Source organism: Gallinula chloropus (genome assembly GCF_964237585.1).
Source record: "Gallinula chloropus genome assembly, chromosome: 22".
Classification (NCBI taxonomy): Eukaryota; Metazoa; Chordata; class Aves; order Gruiformes; family Rallidae; genus Gallinula; species Gallinula chloropus.
The window spans coordinates 9,396,467-9,416,203 of NC_140107.1; the positions used below are offsets into that span (position 1 = coordinate 9,396,467).

General features: G+C 44.2%; 1 protein-coding gene across 1 annotated transcript; it reads left to right on the plus strand.

Annotated features, from left to right (window-relative positions):
- The first annotated feature begins 5,177 nt into the window (after window positions 1-5,177).
- RCAN3 (RCAN family member 3) lies at window positions 5,178-17,115 on the plus strand. Its single transcript, XM_084274433.1, has 5 exons — window positions 5,178-5,321; window positions 10,455-10,697; window positions 14,743-14,916; window positions 15,905-16,076; window positions 16,736-17,115. The coding sequence occupies exons 2-5, from the start codon at window positions 10,503-10,505 to the stop codon at window positions 16,942-16,944; spliced, it is 750 nt and encodes a 249-aa protein (XP_084130559.1). The 5' UTR covers window positions 5,178-5,321; window positions 10,455-10,502; the 3' UTR covers window positions 16,945-17,115.
- Window positions 17,116-19,737: the final 2,622 nt, after the last annotated feature.

Below are 19,737 nucleotides of genomic sequence, written 5' to 3' on the forward strand. Positions count from 1 at the left end.
GGGTCTTGGACTTGCAGCAGAGCCTTTCTGCATTTTAATTGTGAATTTTTATGTTTTTTAGTTGACTGATGGCCAGTTTCTGTTCCCACTACAAAAAATACCCAAAACTCCACTGACTTGTCCTATCCAACAGCGGGAATCTAGGATAACTATATACAACAGAACCATTCCTGGGTGTACATTTGCTTTGCCAGCTATGACTACTAATTTAATTTAGAAATTCTTGAGACTGTTTTGCCAGTTTTTTGCAGGTTAGAAAAAAGATAACCTTCCCTCCTGTGAGCACTAGATGCCTCGTGGCTGTGTATGTACCTATATGCCAAGTTTCTTCACCAACTTGGCATGTCTGACAGTTCAGATAAGCTGCTGCTTATGAAACCTCAAGAAATAACAGCTTTTCTTTTGCCCTCAATACTTTTTGTGTTTAAGTAAGATAACGATGTTAATGGGCTAATACTGCCAGGACATTAATCTTGTTGGAGTTGCAGTGACACTGATTTACTACCTTTTGGCTTTGTATCCCTGGTAAATCAATTGTGTTTGAATTTATGTGCAGTTCTTATTCATTAACAATACAACTCAGAGTAGTTCAGGGGAGGCTGAATGGGAAGGGTATGAGAATGACATTTTTTTTTTTCTTATCTCCTCCCTTTTAATCAATGAGTTTTGGCCTATTAGAAGAATTTTTGACCCATTCAGAAGAAACCACGGAAATATACTGTTTTAAAGCCAGCTGTGCTAAACCATGCATAGCCAAACTCCACTTTTAAACACAGCAATATTCTCTGTGCTTAATTATTACAGATGTTGCTGTGGTATAAAATAATTAATCAGAAGAGATGGAATGTTTTACTGTTGACCCCTATTCTTAGGGTGGTCCTATGTGTAACAATGTAGTTTTCTTAGTGTTTTGGTAGTATTTCAAGTGGAGTTGACTGGTGTGCAGAGTTTGTGCCCAGTCAGTGGCTGGTGGCCTTTTTCTCCTAATCACAGGACGTGACCTCATGAGAGACAGACAGACAGAGTGTGCCTTGTCAGGGGAGAGCGCTACCCAGATGCAGAGCCCCTGCTTGCACTTCTCTTTTTGTGAGTTGCTCACTGACCTGATGCAGTAATTTTTAATTTATTTATTTCTTCAGTAAGCTGCCCAGGTTCCCCACAGCCCTGCAGTCTGACTCCGTGTCAGACACGTGGCTTCCTCCTGCTCTGAGTGAAACTTCCTCCAGCCATGACCTGAGCTTTTGTATTGTTGTGCTGGATTGGTCCATTTCTTTCAAAGACTCTAAAGGCAAGAGTCTTGCTCCAAAGCTTTATATAACCATGTTTTATTTACACAGTCTGTGTGTGTTTAAATAATTCTATTTAACAATTGCAGTTGCCTTTACCTGCAGGGAGACTTGCTTTTGGAAACTTCCTGACAAAGGACTCCAAGGGAGGTGATGTCTGTTTCTACAGCACATAAATCACAATGTTTTAGATTACTCCATTGTGCCACATCAGTAGAGCCTGAGGTGTTCCTTGGGCTGTAGACCTCAGTTTAATGCACTGATGTTGTAAGGGTCGCATTCTTGCCAGTCTGTTAGCCACCATACGCACAGTAGTTGGACTGCACCTTGCTCCTGCCTGCTGCCTGTGTTCAATACTTGAATTTTAAAATGTGGGTGATTTATTATTTTTTAAAATATTTTAGCTGCTTACCCCTTTCTTGGTTTTTCTCCCAAGCTTCCAAAAGATTTTATTCTTGGCTCTTGAGCACAGCCTTACAGCAGCCATCTCTGTTGCTGAGCAGGCATGAGCAGGGGCTGTTGGAAGCCAAACATCTATTTAAATGGGCTGTAGGACTTCTGTGCTCCTTCTGACAGTGGGGTGGCATAGCTCAGGATTGAAATAAACTCCTTGCCTCCCTTCTAGTTCAGAGCTTACAAGCTGAAAACAGGAAGCTATTTGTAGCCTCAAATCTGGACCTTTTACAGAGTATTTGTTGTTCCGGGGTGACAGTGAGACTGTCATGCCTGGGATTGCAGCAAATATCTGCAGCTAAACAGCATGTGAAGATGTAAAGGAGAGGAGCCCCACACCACATTCTAGTCCTTCTTACAGCCTGAAAAATAACCTGTTGATGTACAGCACACTTGAACGTGTGTGTGTTTATCCAGGGCTGATCCCGAGAGGCAGGGCACCTGCATTCCAAACCTGCAGCACTTCTCAGGGTCGAGCTGAAAAAAGTGTGCACAAAAATCAACTGTCTCCTTTACTAACCTGATAGAATAGCTCCTTGGCTCTGCATCTCCTACCTGCTTTATGGAATGTGAACTGACATCTATTGTCTCCATGCTGCGTGGCTTTTCAATGCACCAGAGCACTTAATACGTTCTCAGTGTGTATCTTACATGTAACTTAATGCTGTGGGATACGGCTCCTATGTTGGCTGAATGTACAGAGTGATCTGCCTACAATGTTCTCTTGTTCACCTTAAAATGTGTAAATAAATCAAGCTTTACAGTATTGGACTATAAGGATAACTGCTTAATTTTTCATAAGCAATGTTGCATGTCTATTTAATTCTATTTGTCTTTTAGGTGAGACCTTTGGAAATGACACTTAATAAAAGATTGCAGTAAAACCTTGAGACTTCTGGCCTGCATCATACATTTGGTGTAGCTTTAATCAGCCATAAATGTCTTGAGAGAAGTTAAGATAGAATTTAGTTTACCACCGTAAGTACTGTGTGCATTCAAAGAACTGTCTGGGGTTTTTTTAACAGGATACTTGTAAATGAAATGCAGATCACTACAACTCATGGTGGGGGTTGCAGCATTACTCGTGCTCACTGCTTTACAAGTATTTGGTGTCAGCTTCAGGAGTCATGCAATTTACTTTAAAAAAATCAATCTTACTTTTATAGGGCTTGAAAAAAATAATCTTAGCATTCATTATTTCACAGAAGAACTTGGCAATGTGATCTAAATATAGCCTGAAGGAGTGCGTGGGGATGAAGAGACAAGATGAGCCAAATCACCAAACTCAAAGCATTACATTGTTGGTGGCCTGACTCATGATTTTTGCATGCCTGCCAGCTCAGTACTGAAACTGAGACAACAGCACACTGCTCTGAGACAGAGAAGACCTCTAATAGTAGATGGGAACACGGCGCTGTAGGAGGTGCCATCCTTCAGATGCAGGGTATGGTGTCTGACTGCAGGAGCAGACGGCTTAAGGGCGTCTCCTAACAATGCCATTAAGTGATACAGACAGTCATAAATTTAAAATACTGCCAGTGTAGCTTAATCAAATGCTTGCCAACCTAATTAACACTCACCGTATGGGTTTTAGTCCAGGGGGATAAGCGGAAGATAACCCTCAGGATCCTCTTAATTAAATCTATCTCTTGGGGTCCCAAACCACAAATGGAAAAAACCCAAACCCAACCAACCACCCAAACCCAAGAGCAGCTTTACCCACTTTGGTGTTAAAGCTGCACTTCGCAGAAATCCCTGGACACAGGTATTAGAACAGTGGCTAGCACTTTCTTCAGTGCTTGCAGAAGCAGCAAACCTAATCCCCAGAGTTCCTGATAAATGGGTAATACTTTATTAATGTACATCATTTAAGGGTTAGTGTGTTGTATCAGAGACAACAGTGTTAAGTGCTAATATAATGAGGTGGTGATCAAGCCAGATGGTTACACAGATGCATGCTAGGAAAGTGTTATTACAAAAGACAGTGTTTAAAATGTCCTTGAAAGAGCCACGAGCGTTGGGAGCTTGCAGTATTAAAGGAGAATATATTGCTGGCCAGGGAGGAAGAACGTAGTCTTTCCCTGCTATAATCACATGCTTTATTAATTCAATACTAAGGTAATTGAGATTAACCAATTACTGCCTAACTTTGCCATCCAAACTGCAGAGTCTCTTATCTGGACAGGTAAAGTGTTGTGAGTTCCTATGTCCAAAATCCAGATCTTGGAAAATAATTTATATCCAGGGGCTTTGGAAGCACAGAGTGGCACTAGAACAGACTGCACACCAGCATGGTTAAAAGCAATCAGCTCACTTTATTCAAGGCGGTAGCTGCTTATATACATCTGAGGGTTACATAACTAGGGGCCAGAATAGGGGGGGAAAGGCCATCTGCACCGTATCGGGAGTACCATGAGATCTCGTTACAGGTTCTCATTCCCAAGCTTTTCACCCCTTGTTAGTGAAGTCTTAAGGCTGTTTTTGCAAGCGTGAGTAGCTGTGGCCTTGGTCAGCCAGCCAGGCTCCCACAGTGAAGCTGATCTTACCTTTCTAAACATTCATTCAGCTGGGCCCTGTTTTCTTCCCAGGGAAAGGTCTGCACTGTGGACAAACAAATTACAAGCCTGGAAAAAAAGAGAACCAGCTTTGTACTTGTTTCTGCTTTTTTTCTATACCTAAGAGGAAAGCATTTCAACCACACAAATTTCAGCACTTATGTCAAAATCCTGTCTTCTGGCTCTCTGAGTGAAGCCCAATCTCTTCTGGTGGTGGTTAAATTCAGTAGTTTTGTAGAAAACAGAATGCAACAGGAAAAAAGGATGTTGGTGTGTGCCTTCTTTTGATGTAAACGCCTGCAAGCCTTCGTTTATCACACTGTTCAGATGACCACTCATCTCCCCACTGGATTAAGCCACGATTTGCTCCTCTCTGGGAGCAAATTGTCTCTGTTCCCAGCTGGCAGCTGCCTGACCATGTCTGCCAAGCCGAGGCCAAACACCAAGTAAAGCCAAGTGACTCTGGCTGACACCTCAGAGGGCACATGGGCCCTGTGGCAGAGAGATCGGCCAAGCACAAAGCACCGTGGCCCAGGCACTCCCCCGAGAGCCCCCAAATCCCCCCTTCGAGGCCAGGCGGGCGGCAGGAGCGCAGCCGCCTCCTCAAGGGTCGCGTCCCCAAAGCACCTGGCACCCTGTGCTGTGGGCACCCGCCCCCCCGGGCGCTCTAAGGGAGGGGGGAGCACAGGGCGCGGCATCCACCTGAGCCCCTCCGCGAGGGGAGGCGGGAACGAGCGGCCCTCACGCTGAGACGCTGCCCACCGCCTCACAGCCCCTACCCCTCTTTGCGGGGGTGGGTCAGACGCATGCGCGGAGCCCCCCGCTCCATCCGGGTCACCGGTCCCCCCCCTCCCCGCCCGCTCGCCGCTCCCTGAGGCGATGCGGAGCCGAGGGGTGCGCGCGCAGGCGCGTTCCCGCCGCTCCCCTCCCGCAGCCGCTCACTCCACACGGCGGCCAGTGCGCGCTCCCGCTGCCGCCCCCTGCGCGGCGACCCTTGTCCGTCGCTGCCATCCCGGCCGAGGAGACGGTGAGCAGCACCCCCACCCCTAGCCCCGCTTCCCTCCCTTCCCAGCGCCCCGCTGCCGCCCATCTGTTGCTTCCCCCGTCCCCTCAGCCCGTCCCTCCGCCGGCGTCCCGTCCTGAGGTGAGGCGGCGCGGCCCGGCCCGGCGCAGCCCGATGGCGGTTCGCTGTGCCGCGCCGAGCACCGCCCGCTGCCGCCTCCCGGGCGGGTCGGTGAGGGCGCGGCGGGGCCTGGCCGAGCCCTCCCGTCCCGCGGGGCCGCAGCTGCCGCCTGAGCGGCGTCGGCGAAGTTGTTTTCCCCTTTCACAGTTGCTCGCTAGGGCAGGCGCGGAGGGGTTGGGTTTATTTGAGGGGGGTTGTTTGATAATAACAACCCCAGAGCCGTCCTGTGCCGCCGCCCTGGTGCTTCTCCCGTGCTGGGACTCGGGTGCGGGCCCCGGGGCTGCTCCCCGGGGTAACCCCCTTCTCAGCGGGCTGCCCGGCCCGTAAACTCCTCGGGGCAGAGGTGTCTCTTCGCTCAGAAATCGCCGTGCCGTGTGGAGCCCTTGCGAGGCTTCGGGGTTTTGGGGGGGCAGCGTGGGTGCCGCGCCGAGGCGATGGGCTGTGGTGACGGCAGCGATGCCGCAGCAGCAGCGCCCGAAGAGCGGCGGGTCCGGGAGGTGCCGAGGTCAAGGTGAGGAGTGTCACGCTCTCGACGGCAGAAGCTGCGTTTCCACCGTTTGCTTGACAATTCGGAAGGGCTTAAGCTTTGTATGAAGTTGAAGAGTTTGCTCTTAAGGGCTTCAGAGGTACCTGTCGCCTGGTATTTGAATGATAAGCAGGGATTAATCCTCAGAAGAGCAAAGATTTTAGTGAAAGGTCTTATCCGAGTGGCTTTAGTTCTTGGAATCCTTTTAGTCCTGCTGTGTAAGGCCATTTAATCAAGAGATCTACAAGGGAGCAGTGATCAGGAAGCTGGTGAAGAAGTATTGTCAGTTGTCTACGTGATGGATTTGCTTATGATTCTAAATTGCATATTGCAGTAGGAATTAGCTGATTGTAACAAATAACTGGCGTTTGTATGTCTTCATTTCCATCAGCCTGTCTTACAGAGAGGTACATCTTCCATCCCGAGGAGGCAAAGCAATTCCCTTTGCCTGGGGGAAACTGAAGCAGAGCAGCTTGGCTGTTGCACCGATGGTCACATACCGATCAAACTTGGAGGCTTCCTTCTGAAGCTGTTGCTTTCTGATCATTGCACCATAAAATAGTTCTACATAGCCTGTTAAAATACCACTTCTCACAGAGCTGTTTCCGACAGTACTTCTTAATTAACATTCATACATCAGTCTTACCTGTCTTGTCCTTATTTCAGGGAGGCTGTTACAGCCTCTTGCATTGCTCAGTAACCATGGTGTTTTGGTACCGATTTCAGTGAAGTCAGGAAAAACAAGCTGTGAAAAAAGTAGAATTAACCATGTAGGTTCAGGATTTTAAAAAAATAGAACTGTGAGGTAGTCTTATGCTTTAAAAAAACAGAACATATTCAAAGTGAATAGTTCAGTGCTCTCTACAGAAGCTTTTCAGATTTTGCTTCACACTGGTGAGAAATGCCACATTAAATGGCACAGAACCCTTGGCTGTATTGCTGAAATATTTCATTAACTTTGGCTAAGATTGCTTCTGTTCATTCACTTTCCCTGCAGATTGTTTGCAGGAATCTGAGGGAATAACAGCGTTGTCTTCTGCAGCTTAGTTGTGTACAAGTTTCTACTCTTGTTCTCTAAAGGAACAAGATGATTTCTGGTAATTCAGTTTTTGTTACTAGCTGAAGAAGAGAAGAAACGTCACCTACTTCCTGGCAATGGGGAGATTTAAACTGCCTCAGCTCTCCAATATCATTTACACGCATCATTTGAGACCTGCTGTCTCTTTACAGAGCAGAAAATCCCTTCCTGTAAAATGCTTCGTTGCTGTATTTAAATGTTACAACGTGATGAATTCATGTATAAGGAACCTGGAAGCCCATGGGGCTGTTTGCTGTGTGCAGAGCTGTGTGCCTGGGCAGGTCTGTGTTTTCCATCAGGATCCTTAAACTTCTTCACGAATCTGAAGAGCATCTTTTCTGTGCAGTGATGTGCTCCTACACAGAATTTGATGTGTTTTGTAATAACCACCGATGGCTGCTGAGCAAAAAGCAGCATTTTCCTCATACTGAGGGTATTTATGGCTGAAAGGCTGTGGGGAAGACTCTGTGGTGAACAGAAGACAGGCCAGCGGTGCAGGATCACCAGGGCTGTGGTAGCAGCCCTGCTGCTGAGCAGTCCTGCCTTGGGTAGCTCATTTTAATCTCTGTGTTTGAAGGTGGGAATGCACAGGTAAGGCAGTGATAGGTGTCATCTGCCTATTTCACGTGGAACTGGATGAAATGAATCAGGATGCAGAAGACTACAGATGTGGGGACTGCAGGTTTTAATTTCTTCAGTGTCAAAATGCTGCATAGGCAGCTTTGCTCACGTCTGCTGACCAGTTCATGCATGGTGAAAATCACAGGGGCCTTGCAGCCATCACTTTGTCTACTTCAGAGATTGCTTGAATTGTTTAATGTTACATAAATTAAATTGTAAAAGAGACCAGATCTTCTAGATTTTGTGGGGGTTTTTCTTAGCTTTTTTTTCCCTTCCCATCCTCTGTTACAGTGTGTGTTGTACTCTGTGATATCTGAGCTCCTGGTATTCTGTGATAGCTGAGCTCCCAGCATTTGTTTGCAAACATTTCAGCTGTTTGCTACTGATCCCTCTCCAATTCCTAAATTGATTTGGCTAAGACCCTTCCTTAATTATACTGTTTACCTGGCTATCATTTTTGCCTTTTACTGCTCCTTTCATGTGCTGTCCCCTCTTCATTTACAAAATTGCCCTAGTCTGTTATACCAAACAGACACAGAAATAATATGGAAGTCTTTTTTTTTTTTTTTTTTTTTCCAAAATAACAAAATAACAGTTTCAGAATTTTGGAACCACTGCTGGAACTTTGAACTTAATTTTAATTCTCTGAATTACTTAAAGCAAATTTGACAAAAAGAGAAGAAAAACTGGGATTATTCTTTTTCCCCACAATGCATTCTTCATGTCTCTTAAGTTGGTGGTTTAGAAAATGTCTTGTATTGGTCTTCTTAATAATACCAGTTTTATTTTGGAGCAGATACTGCATATTTGTCTCATTGGTGTGTGGTGGTGTCTGGTCAGGGAGCCTATACAAAGTCTCATTTTACAGAAGTGTGGACTTCAGGCATCTTATTTGTATAAATAAGAACCCAGATCTGCCCTTCATTTTGCCCCAAAGGGCTGTTCCCTGGTACCAACATACCAATGGAGAAACTTCTCTGGTGGCTGTGGTGTTGCTGGTAGTAATCTGCAGATTGCAGCTCCTTAAATGACATAATAAGGGACTTTAATGGAAGAGTAATGGCTTCAGCTGATAATCTGTAGATTAAACTCTCTCATTTTAATTGATGTCTGATTCCACAGTGCTAACAGAACGAGGAGTGCTGCTGCCAGATCGCCCGTTGGGCTGTGTCTTACCTTACTTCGCCTCTTACTCAGTGTAGTGCTTTTGAATTCCCATGCCAGCACTTCCAGAGTCTCCTTTTTCTCTTGCCTTCGTTGCAAGTCTCCTCATTCCTTGGTTTGTCAGAAAACCGGCTTTTTTGGAGCGGTTCTGTGTGGGTCAGGTGTTTCTTACTGTGATCTCCTCTCTTGATGGGGATGCTGGGGTGGGGGGGAAGGATCAGGGATAAGGAGCTTGGCTTGCCTCATAGGTGTCTGTGTCCTGTGGCATGTTGATCAGCCCAGATCTCTCTTGGTGTCAGTGCTGCCAAGCCAGATGGTGCCTTTTGTTTTTCTACTGTGTTGGCTTATTTTCTTTCCTTTTTCTCTTTCCTTTTTGCATGAATCAGCGAGCACAAAAAAATGAGGTTTCCACCAGCTACATGTTTTCTTTTCCTTTCAGACAGCTTTTTATGTGTCCACACTGAGGGTGCATTGGATTTAACTTAACACACGAGGTGTGATGCTATCTGGGCAGTTTGTGAATACTTAAAATAGGTATTAAATATTATCATTTTTACCAGTTATTTATCTCTAAGTACAAAATGTTGAGAGAGTTTGGGTGTTGTTACCTAGAAAGCTTGTCTCAAACTGTTTCCCATGAGTGAGTGTGGATTTATTACAGATTTTATATGCATATTTGTTGCAGTTGATGACATTTCTCAGTGCTTGCTTCAAAAGAATAAGCTAGTTGAGCAAATATTCAAATGAGGTCATTGCCAATTATGTATTTACTTAGGTTTTTTTAGTATTATATCACATATTAACACCCTCTCCAAATCTAGATGTGGTATAGATATATATGTTTTCTATAATTTACATTAGAATATATAATAATGTGATAACCTTCTTGTGATTTTAGCAGCAATAGGTGGCAAAGTATGCTCTATTAAAATCTTTATCTTGTAAAACCCTTTTTTTAAACTTAGAGCCTTTATTTAGTCTCTTGCTTGTTTGCATTTTTTTTCCCCTTTCTTGATGTGTTTACTCAAGGCTATGGATACTCTCTTACCTATGGGAAAGGCATTATTCCTCTGATGCTCAGGAGAAGGGAATGTCCTCACACTGGGAGGTTTTGCGACTTGTTTCTGTGTCTGCCACTGGCTTGCAGGGGCTTTGGACAGCTAATGTAACTCTGCTGTATGTGTGTGATCCCAGTGATGAACTAAACTCTTCAAGTATCAGAAGACTCCTCGTTACTTGGGAAGTGCTCTTAAGTTATTAAATAAGAAATTGCTATTAACTTAAAAGTGTGTCGTGGGATAAAAGCTTCTAGAACAGTATTACAGCTTCTGATTTATGTTGGAGTAAAGGGAGGAGAGATTTCATTCACTTGACTGTGTGGCTTTATCATCTTTTACATAGACTGAACAGCAGTGCCTTTATTCCATTCACAGAAATGGGGTACAGTGGTTCTGTTTTGTGGATGAGAGAACAAGTTTCATGTCCATTTCCATTCCTTTTTGTAAAATTATTTGACCTAAAGAGCAGCCAAAGCAAGAATATGTGGTATCTTCACACTCTGTTTTGGTTTTGGTCTTTGGAATAGCAGATCCCTACTAGAAACTGGAAGGTAAAGAAGAGTTGCTTTGGGCGAGCAATGCTCAGAGACACTATGAAGTCCTGGAGCGACAGCCAGTCAGACCTCTACAGCAGTGACCAAGAGGAGGAAGAACAGATGATTTTTGGAGAAAATGAAGATGATCTGGAAGAGATGATGGATTTAAGTGACTTGCCTACCTCGCTCTTCGCTTGCAGTGTTCATGAAGCTGTGTTTGAGGTCCAGGAAGAAAAGGTAAGGCACAGAAAGGCTTGCGTGGGGTGTAGCATTGTAAGTGTAGATACAGCTCTTGAACGTTTTTGTCTCTGTTTTCAGTGTGTTACCACATATTATAATGGGGAGAGGGGGGAAGGGTGTGCAAAACCAACCCCAACCCACAATATTTACCTGGTAAGCTGAGATCAGAGTGAGTACAGCTACCAAAGAGCAGATCATGCTGCACTTCTCTGGCATTTGAAATTGTCAACAGACACACAGTGCTGCTTCCATGAAAAGCTCTTCTTGGGCTTTGGGTTTTTTTCCTCTTTATATGAGGTACCAAATCAAAGGGTGGATTTAAATAAAATCTGAAAGCAAATTTAAATGTTTTATTTGAAGACAGGGATTCTGTTAAAAGAACATTAGGCATTTGCAGTGTGTGTGTTGTGTAACTTGAGCTAAAAGAACACCTGGAAAGTGGCTTAAGACCTCATAATAAACTAAATCTTCTCCAGCTTGCCAACATATGTATTCAGTCAGATTCTGTCTCAGAATTGCTAAATTCAGTACTTAAATATGTCAGGCACCCACATACTGGGAGCTGAATTCCTAAGCCAGTGCTCCCAACAAATGGACATAGTACAGTCAGACTGAAGGAACAGTGATTGGTTGAGAACATGCTGGTGGTGTTGCACAACCAGTTTGTAAAGCAGCTTACAGATCACCTTTTGGGGAGGAACCACGACATCACATAAAGAGAGCTGTTGTTTCTGTAGCTTGTTGTAATTGTAAGTGGAAGGTACTAGAAAAGGCTGTTGAGTTTTCAGTGGTTTATTTTCAGAAGCAATGCTTCATTTTTTCATGTTTAATAGAGAGACTGCACTACAATTCATTAGCCATTGTTTATATGCCTGGTGTTAAATGCTTTGATTCAGAGAGCATGAGCTGTTGCTAGCCTGCCTACATCAGGAGAGGAGTTAATTTCTAGCCCTGTGTGCTGGTGCTGTTTTTACTGGAAAACAAAGCAATGCATGACAGTATGTAAATCATGACAGTATGTAAGTCATACATCATCTAATTAAAAAAAAAAAACCCAGATGATGTCCCCCCTCCTTCCTAGGTAAATGTTTAACTCAGTGCTGACTAATTTAAATGATGGCTGTTTCTGCTAGAGCACCTTCTAGTTCACAAGACTTGGGTAAGTGGGGAGCACCCTGTTTCTGTCAGTGGTTACTACCCTTGGAAGAAGGTAGTAAAGCATCAGTAAATCAATGGGACATTAAATAATGCACTGGACTAATTAAATTTAACTCTGATGCTACAGAAACAGCACTCCCCCATAATTCATAGTGTGTCTGGTATAGGAAGTGTGCACATGTCTACATGTGATTTGTATGTGCATTATGTCTGTGCATGGCAGGTGTATTGAGGGGGGTGTGCTAGCTTTTTGCCTCTGATGATACTGGGACAGTTACTTGACACATTAAACCACTTGTAAGTTTCAACAACAAATTTAAAATGTTTCATTTAAAATAGAGTTTGCATGTGGGTTGGCCTGTCAGCAGACTCCTCTAAGCTGATTGACATTGCTGAGACATCACTTAGAATAGGTCAGAATTGCACATTTTATCTATAAATTGAGCACTCACTATGCAGCCTGCTTCCCAGTGCTGGAGAGACTGGAGGTGCTCTGCTAGATTGTGTGGCTTTTATCTGGTTTATGAAATTCAGCTTTGCCAGCCCCTCGACACACATTCCAGTGGCTGATTTAGTGCTGCCTGCATCTTCTTTTACAGGCTGGATGCACAGCAAACAGTTCATGAAACACGTGGAAATTGTGCTGAACAGAAAGCAAGCTGAAAATTTGCCTTGGGGACTTGGGGGAGGAGGGGGAACACTGGTGATAAGGTTTTGCTACCCAGTGTTGTTCTGGTAACACTGGCAAAAGCTGGCAGCACTTGCAGGGAGACCCTGAAAATCAGACTTCCTCTTCCCTGGCTTTGTAAAGATACATGGTCTGGCTCTGCAGGCACAAATATTTTATACTCAGCAGTGTAATTTATGAAACTTCACGTGAGTGAGTGAGGAGTAATTTTCTGGTGAGGAAAAGAGGCCAAAATGACACTGTTGGTTTGAAATTTGTATTTATTCTCATGGTTCTGTTTCTGCCTTAATTCTTTCATCCATTTTTTCCATGCATTCTAGCTGTATTTCTGTTTTTTCTATTGATTTGTTAAAGCAACACTTAGTCAATTTCTCATGGACTGTTGCTGTTAAATTGTTGAATTTAATGTAGCAGTTTCCACTTTTTTTTGTGCTGTAAGTTAAATACTACCTAACTAACTTAGGTGATAAGTTAAATACTTAACTAACTTAGTTAAGTACTCAGTTACTACATGATTAGAGGAAAATAAAACTCTCAGAGATCTAAGTTGGCATACAACTTTTAATATTCTACAAGTGTTTTTCCAAGTTTAGAATCAAAAAGAAAACGATGAAAAATTCAGATAGAAAGAATATGTACTTTTATTCTTTCTCAAATAATTCACCTTTGGAGGGCAATGTCCCAATCAGAACACTGTTTTCATCATTTCTAATTGCAGGCTTGAGCCAGTTAATTGCAGTTCTGTGTTTGGCAAGTATAAAATCTGGCCAGTGGACAAAAGAAACAGGTTTTCTGATTTCATAAAAACCTTGAAGTTGTATAGATAGGAGAGAATTGCACAATACAATAATATTATTGTTAAAACTAACGTGAGCATCCTCTGAATCCTTTCTTCAGTCCTATTTAAAATGAAAGCCTCTCATCCTGAAGTTGTTTTTTAGAGGAGTGAAGGCATCAACAGGATTTTTGTAGAGATCAGCATCTGTGGGGAATCAAGTGAATCAACTGTTGTCATTGGGCAGAGTTCTTAATGAAAAAATACTCCTTTTCTGCTTAATTACTTATGTAAATCTCTGAATAACTATTGCCAGAACAAAATAGATAAAACTGGGAAGAGATTGCTTGTATGCCTCTCATCTCTTGATTTTTAATCTGACTTTTTAGAGCAAATTAAAAATTTACATGAGGAGATTTCTTGTGCATTTACAGTGGAGAGAAAAAAAACCCAGCTGCAAACTAGGTCTCTTGTAGGTCAGAGAACTAGTTAATCAAAAAAGATTCAATTTCCCAAAAATGTACTTGTTATTTATTAAGCAGCTGGAGGATAAGAATTCCATATAAAACAGGATTATTTTTCAATTTTTAATTGCTGTAATTGTGCTGCTTAATAGTAATAGGGTGGTTTTTTTTTTCCAAACTCTCTTCTTCCTTCATCCCAAGAATTCTGGTGTTTTCCTTAAGTGCTCTGTGCTTTCTCTTGTATAAAAATTAACTGCTTTGCACAGTGCTTTTTGGAGATGCTTGGCTGAAAGTCATGTGCAAGTACGAGTCGTTTTGTTGACATCTACACCTCTGAGTAACTGTCGCTAGGTGGCAGCTTATCATAGAATCAGAGTCACAGAATCCTGGGGGTGGGCAGGGACCTCCAGAGCCCATGGGGTCCAACCCCCTACCCAAGCAGGGTCCCTAGGACAGGGCACACAGGGCGGTGTCCAGATGGGGCTGGAATCTCTCCAGAGAAGGAGACTCCACACCCCCTGGGCAGCCTGTCCCAGGGCTCACTCACTGCTCTAACTTGCAGCCATCGCCCCTTGTCCTGTCCCCACAGACACTGAAAAGGGGCTGCCCATTCCCCCTGCATCCCACCCTTCAGATACTGATAACCATTAATAAGGTCCCCCCTCAGTCTTCTTTTCTCCAGGCTGCACAGTCCCAGCTCACTCAGCCTTTCCTCACAGGGGAGATGCTCTTATGTATTAAGAGCTGTAGTCTTGTTCCCATCCATGTGCTCTCAGGGTTTAGATTTGTGAGCCAAATCTGCAGCCCTGAATACAAATACAGGTCAGCATGGGATGGGGGGGTTCCAGAGCAAAGGGAATAGGTGGGGTTTGGGAGAGGAAAGGGAAAGGGAAATGTGTTTTCATTGAGTGAAAATGTTCATTTTGTGTTTGGAGACTCTTTGTCCTTGGTCTCTAGGAGAGATTTGAAGCGCTTTTCACCGTCTATGATAATCAAGTTACATTCCAGTTGTTTAAAAGCTTTAGAAGAGTGAGGATCAACTTCAGCAACCCCGAGGCAGCAGCGAGAGCACGGATAGAACTGCACGAAACCGACTTCAGTGGAAAGAAGCTGAAGCTCTACTTTGCACAGGTACTGCAAGGTGGGGTGTGTCTGTGTCCCTCTCTTCTTTGCCCAGTTTGCCCCCGAGTTTCACTTGTGATAAGTACCTGAAGTTACCTTCAGCCTCATTCTTCTGCGCTGAGATGTTACTTTTGCTGACTGGGACATCGTGCTTTATGGGGACAGTTTCCAGCTTGATCTGAGGGAGTTACAACTGGTGTGGAGCAATGGATTTAGAGTGACAGAAACCACCTTACCCTGTACATAAACAGAAACGTGCTGGAAGAAAGTAAGTGGGTCCTCCCCTACAGAGAGAGGCTGAGGGAGCTGGGCTGGGTCAGCCTGGAGAAGAGAAGGCTGTGGGGGGACCTCACTGCAGCCTCCCAGTCCCTGAAGGGAGCAGAGGAACAGGAGGGGAACCAGCTTTTTAAAAGGGCAGATAATGGCAGGACAAGGGAGATGGATTAAAGCTAAAGGAGGGAAAGTTTAAATTGGATATTAGGGGGAAGGTTTTTACAGAGAGAGTGGTGAGGGGCTGGAAGGGGCTGCTCAGAGAGGGGATGGGCGCCCCGTCCCTGGGGGTGTTCAAGGCCAGGTTGGCTGGGGCCCTGGGCAACCTTGTGTAGCTCCAGGCCTGGAGGTTGGTGTCCCTGCCTGTGGCAGGGGGTTGGAGCTCTGTGACCCTTGGGATCCCTTCCAACCCAGACCAGTCTGTGATTCTATGAAAGAGCTCTTCATAATAGATGCCTTACAAGCAGATGGTTTTTTTGGATTAGCAGCTTGCATGTGTCACACAGAGCCATGTTGTCAGCACTTCCATAGGCCAGGTTCTTACCTGCAGCACTTCCTCAAGGTGCCATACCAAGAACTGACAAAAGCTATATACTGCTTTTATTTTTAAAGCCAGACTTAATTAAGCATTGCTAATTTAGAGGGTGGGCGTGAATTACTGGGAAAGTAGACTAAATAAAAAGAGAATTATTATTTTTTCACCTTATTCTGTATCTTTTGCTGTCAGGTACAGGTATCCAATGAAATAGGCGACAAGTCCTACCTCCTTCCCCCACAACCTGTCAAACAGTTCCTGATCTCACCACCTGCATCTCCCCCAGTTGGGTGGAAACAGAGTGAAGATGCAACTCCCTTGATAAACTATGACTTGCTTTGTGCTGTCTCCAAGTTGGGACCAGGTGGGAATATTTACCTGCTCTTGTGCTACTTCACTTCAAAAGTAGTTATTGAGGGAACTTATCTACCTGCCTTTCAGAGCTGGGTTGGGTGATGCGAGCTCAGTCATGCCCAAGCACTGAATGTTGTCATGGTCCCAGTATTAAGTAATAAACAAGAGGAATGAAAAGTTGAGTCTCTTGCAGATGGGCAGCTCCAGTTAGTAAGGATGCTGTTACATACCTTCTGTGTTTCATCCTCAGACTCCTTTAGGAGCCTTCCCAGGAAACCCGCTGTTTGCTTTCTGTGAAAAGCAGGGAGTTGGGAGGCTTAATGTTCTCAGGTGCTTCTGCAGCCTTTCATTTACAAATGTCATATAAATGTACAGGATAAACGATGCCACTTAGAAGTTTGTCTGGTGCTTATCTTGTGATGTCTTTGGTGTTTCAGGATAGCTTTTATATCACTCCCTCTAAATTTCAATTAAAAGATGGATTGTATTCAATTCTAACACATCCAACAGGCCTGGTGAAGCAGCAAAGTTGAGCAAGTTAAAGATGTAATAGGAATAAATGAATATTTGGTTGTGTTACTGCAGACATTAAGGATATTTTGAGGTAAAGTGGCTTAATACTTTTCCTTGGGGATGTTCTTGGCATGATTTTTGTTTGCTGCTCTTCAGGGGAGAAGTACGAGCTTCACGCAGGAACAGAGTCGACTCCTAGTGTCGTTGTCCATGTCTGTGAAAGTGAGACAGAGGAGGAAGAGGAAATAAAAAATCCTAAACAGAAGATCATGCAGACAAGGCGTCCAGAACCACCTGCAACAATCCTGAATGAACCTAAAGCATTTGATTGTACCCTGGAGGTAGGGGGTACTATGCGCTGCTGAATTGCCAGATGCTCGAGGGAGTATCAAAACCCAGACACTTCTGAGTACATGTGTTGGTGTCTGTGCTGCTGCTATATGCTATGTATAGCGACAACAGATGTTACTTGTAGTTGTCTCTCATGTTCAAGATTTTGGATGCCAATGCTCTGAAAAGCACTTTAATTTTAGGGACTAGCCCCCCCCAAGTGTAGCAAATCCACCTGACTTGAAATAGTGAAAAATAGGAAGTCTGGTTGTGTTGTTCTGTTTGGGTTTTTTTTTAAGATTATATTCTTTATACTGTACAGTGTGATGTATCAAGTGATGAACTAATAACTTACTGTCACAATTGGATTCAGGAAAGTTCATTGTGTAGCAATTAAAAGCTGGTGTGTCCTGGTACAACAGCTTCTAATTAATCTAGTGTTAAACCCAAGTGAAATATACTCTTGATGCTCAAACTCCTTCACAGCGAGTAATCTTCTGAAAGGAAGAGTCATCTTTGTTTTTCTCAGAAATGCCAAGTAAGTGTTTTTAATTTGACATGAGGCACAAATACACGTATGGAACTAAATTCAAGTAGTTTTACAAACTACACAAAGAATGCAGGAGGAAGAACCACAGACCACTGATGAGACAGACTCCGAGTCCGTCCCCGCCGCTGCTGCTCCATGTGACGGACGATAGGTACAACGCTGTGCACTGGCACCTAATTAGGAGTGACAGACAATTTGTAGGGGGAAATAGAGATTCAGCTATTGAACGTGCTGTCTCCAGTCCTCTCTAAAAACGTGGTAAGGTTTGTTCCTCTACAGTCCTAGAGAGGGCCTATGTTTATAAATTCAGTGACTGTTATGTTCTGACTAAATTATGTTAGGGGATAAACCAGCTATAGGGTTAATTTTTAACCTGTGCTCCTAAAGTTCTCCAGTCTGATATTTTTTTAAGACAATCAGTTGTCTGGCTTAGCCAGTTTTTATGCAGTTTCAGTCCTTGTTTGCTGTGTTTCATTAAGACTTTTTCTGTGTGGCATCCTGTCTGTCTGAGAGAGCATCTCCTACTGTTGAGGGCAGGATGCATCTTTTGAAATACAGGTCTTTAATTTTGTGATCTTGTGTTAAGTGTTTCAGTAGGAGGAAAATAAGCCTCAGTATAATGACACGCTCTCCTATGCTTTTATGCTCTTTTATAACCAGCCTTTTTTAGCCTAGACAGATTCTTCTTTTTTCTATTAAAAAAATAAAATGATTTGTGAACAAACCAGGCTGCTAGTGTACCATATACAGACAAAATTCACAGATTGGCCTTTTCCAAATTAAATTCAGTGTGTTTTGATTCTACCTGATGTGGTTACTGAATTTTCAAAAGTGTTTTCACTTGATTGATGGCAGAAAGAAAAAGTAATGGTTCTGAATCTCCATGGCCATGGTACCTTTCGACTCCGTATTGTGCCGGCTCGTGATCCCTTCCTGCCACCACCTTCCAGCTGCAAAATGGGATCCTGCAGGCAGGTCCTCGTTCCAGAGGCAGGAATAGTAAATACTACAAAGGTAGGAAAATGGGGTTTGTTCATCTTGCCCTCACAGGCACGATCTATATGTGTCTCTTCAGGTATTAGAAATCCCTCAAAGTCTGACTTCTCTGTCTCACTGTTCCAAACCCAACACCCAACCTGTATCACCCATCAGGCTTGTGTGTTTTTAAACTTGCAGAAGTCCATCTGGATTTTCTGTGGTGTTTCTATTTTGTTCATGGTTTGATTTCTACCCTATTGTAGAAGTTGCTGTAAGTAGGAGTAAGTGGAAAACCTTTCGAAACGGTTTTATAAGGCAAATCAAGCAAGTAATGTTGTCGATGTGTCTTGTGTAAAATGTATAACAACTTGCATTCCAACATCTTTCACTGTGTAAAGACACTTAAAATAAAACCAATGCAGTGCCATTCGCATGTGTGTGTTTAACTCTGTTCCACACTGGCTCGGGGTGGGTGTTTCGGTTCTCTAGGACTGTTTGTTTGTGCAGTTGAGATACCTTGTGATGTTCCCTAAGTAAATTATTGGAAAAAGAGTCCTGAAGAAGTTAGGGATTTCAACAGAAGAGTGCTGGGAAGAGCTGGGCTGAAGGAATCATGGAATGACCAGGTTGGAAAAGACCTTCGAGATCGAGTCCAACCGTTCCTGTCCTGTGCTGACCCACATCCCTGAGCACCTCATCTCCCCTCTGTTCAACACACCCAGGGGGTGACTCAGCCCCTCCCTGGGCAGCCTGTGCCACAGCCCCACAGCTCTGCCAGGGAAGAACTTTTCCCTCCCAGCTGAGCTGACCCTGCCCTGGGGCAGCTTGAGCCCATTGCCCCTTGTCCCATCTCCTGTCCCCTGGCTGAAGAGACCATCGCCCACCTCTCTGCACCCTCCTGGCAGGGCAGGGGAGGGGGGAGAAGGTCTCCCCTCAGCCTCCTCTTCTCCAGGCTGAACACCCCCAGCTCCCTCAGCTGCTCCTCGAAAGATTTACCCTCCAGGAGGAACTGAGAAGGTTTTTGTGGTGGTTCTGGGTGCCAGTCACAGCAGAGTTCTGTTTGGGTGTTTACCTCAGAGGGGTTTCGAAGGGGAGTCTGACACCCACTTAGACTCTTGTGGGAGAGAACATCCGCTTTGGGTAGCAGTACTGAGCTCTGTAAAGGTTTTGTTGTAACAAAGACAACTATTTCCTTGTTCTTCACAAATCTCCCCAGGAAGGAAGTGGTCAGGCTTTGAGTGAAACGTGGGTGCATCGATCAGCAGAATGAGACACCATCAGCTTGCTGCTCCCTGATTCC

Excerpts from the sequence above, each read along its gene's own strand:
- RCAN3 (XM_084274433.1), top strand. The coding sequence starts at position 10,503 with ATGCTCAGAGACACTATGAAGTCCTGGAGCGACAGCCAGTCAGACCTC. Across the intron at positions 10,698-14,742 it reads TTGAGGTCCAGGAAGAAAAG|GAGAGATTTGAAGCGCTTTT; the intron begins GTAAGGCACAGA and ends CTTGGTCTCTAG. Across the intron at positions 16,077-16,735 it reads TGTCTCCAAGTTGGGACCAG|GGGAGAAGTACGAGCTTCAC; the intron begins GTGGGAATATTT and ends GCTGCTCTTCAG.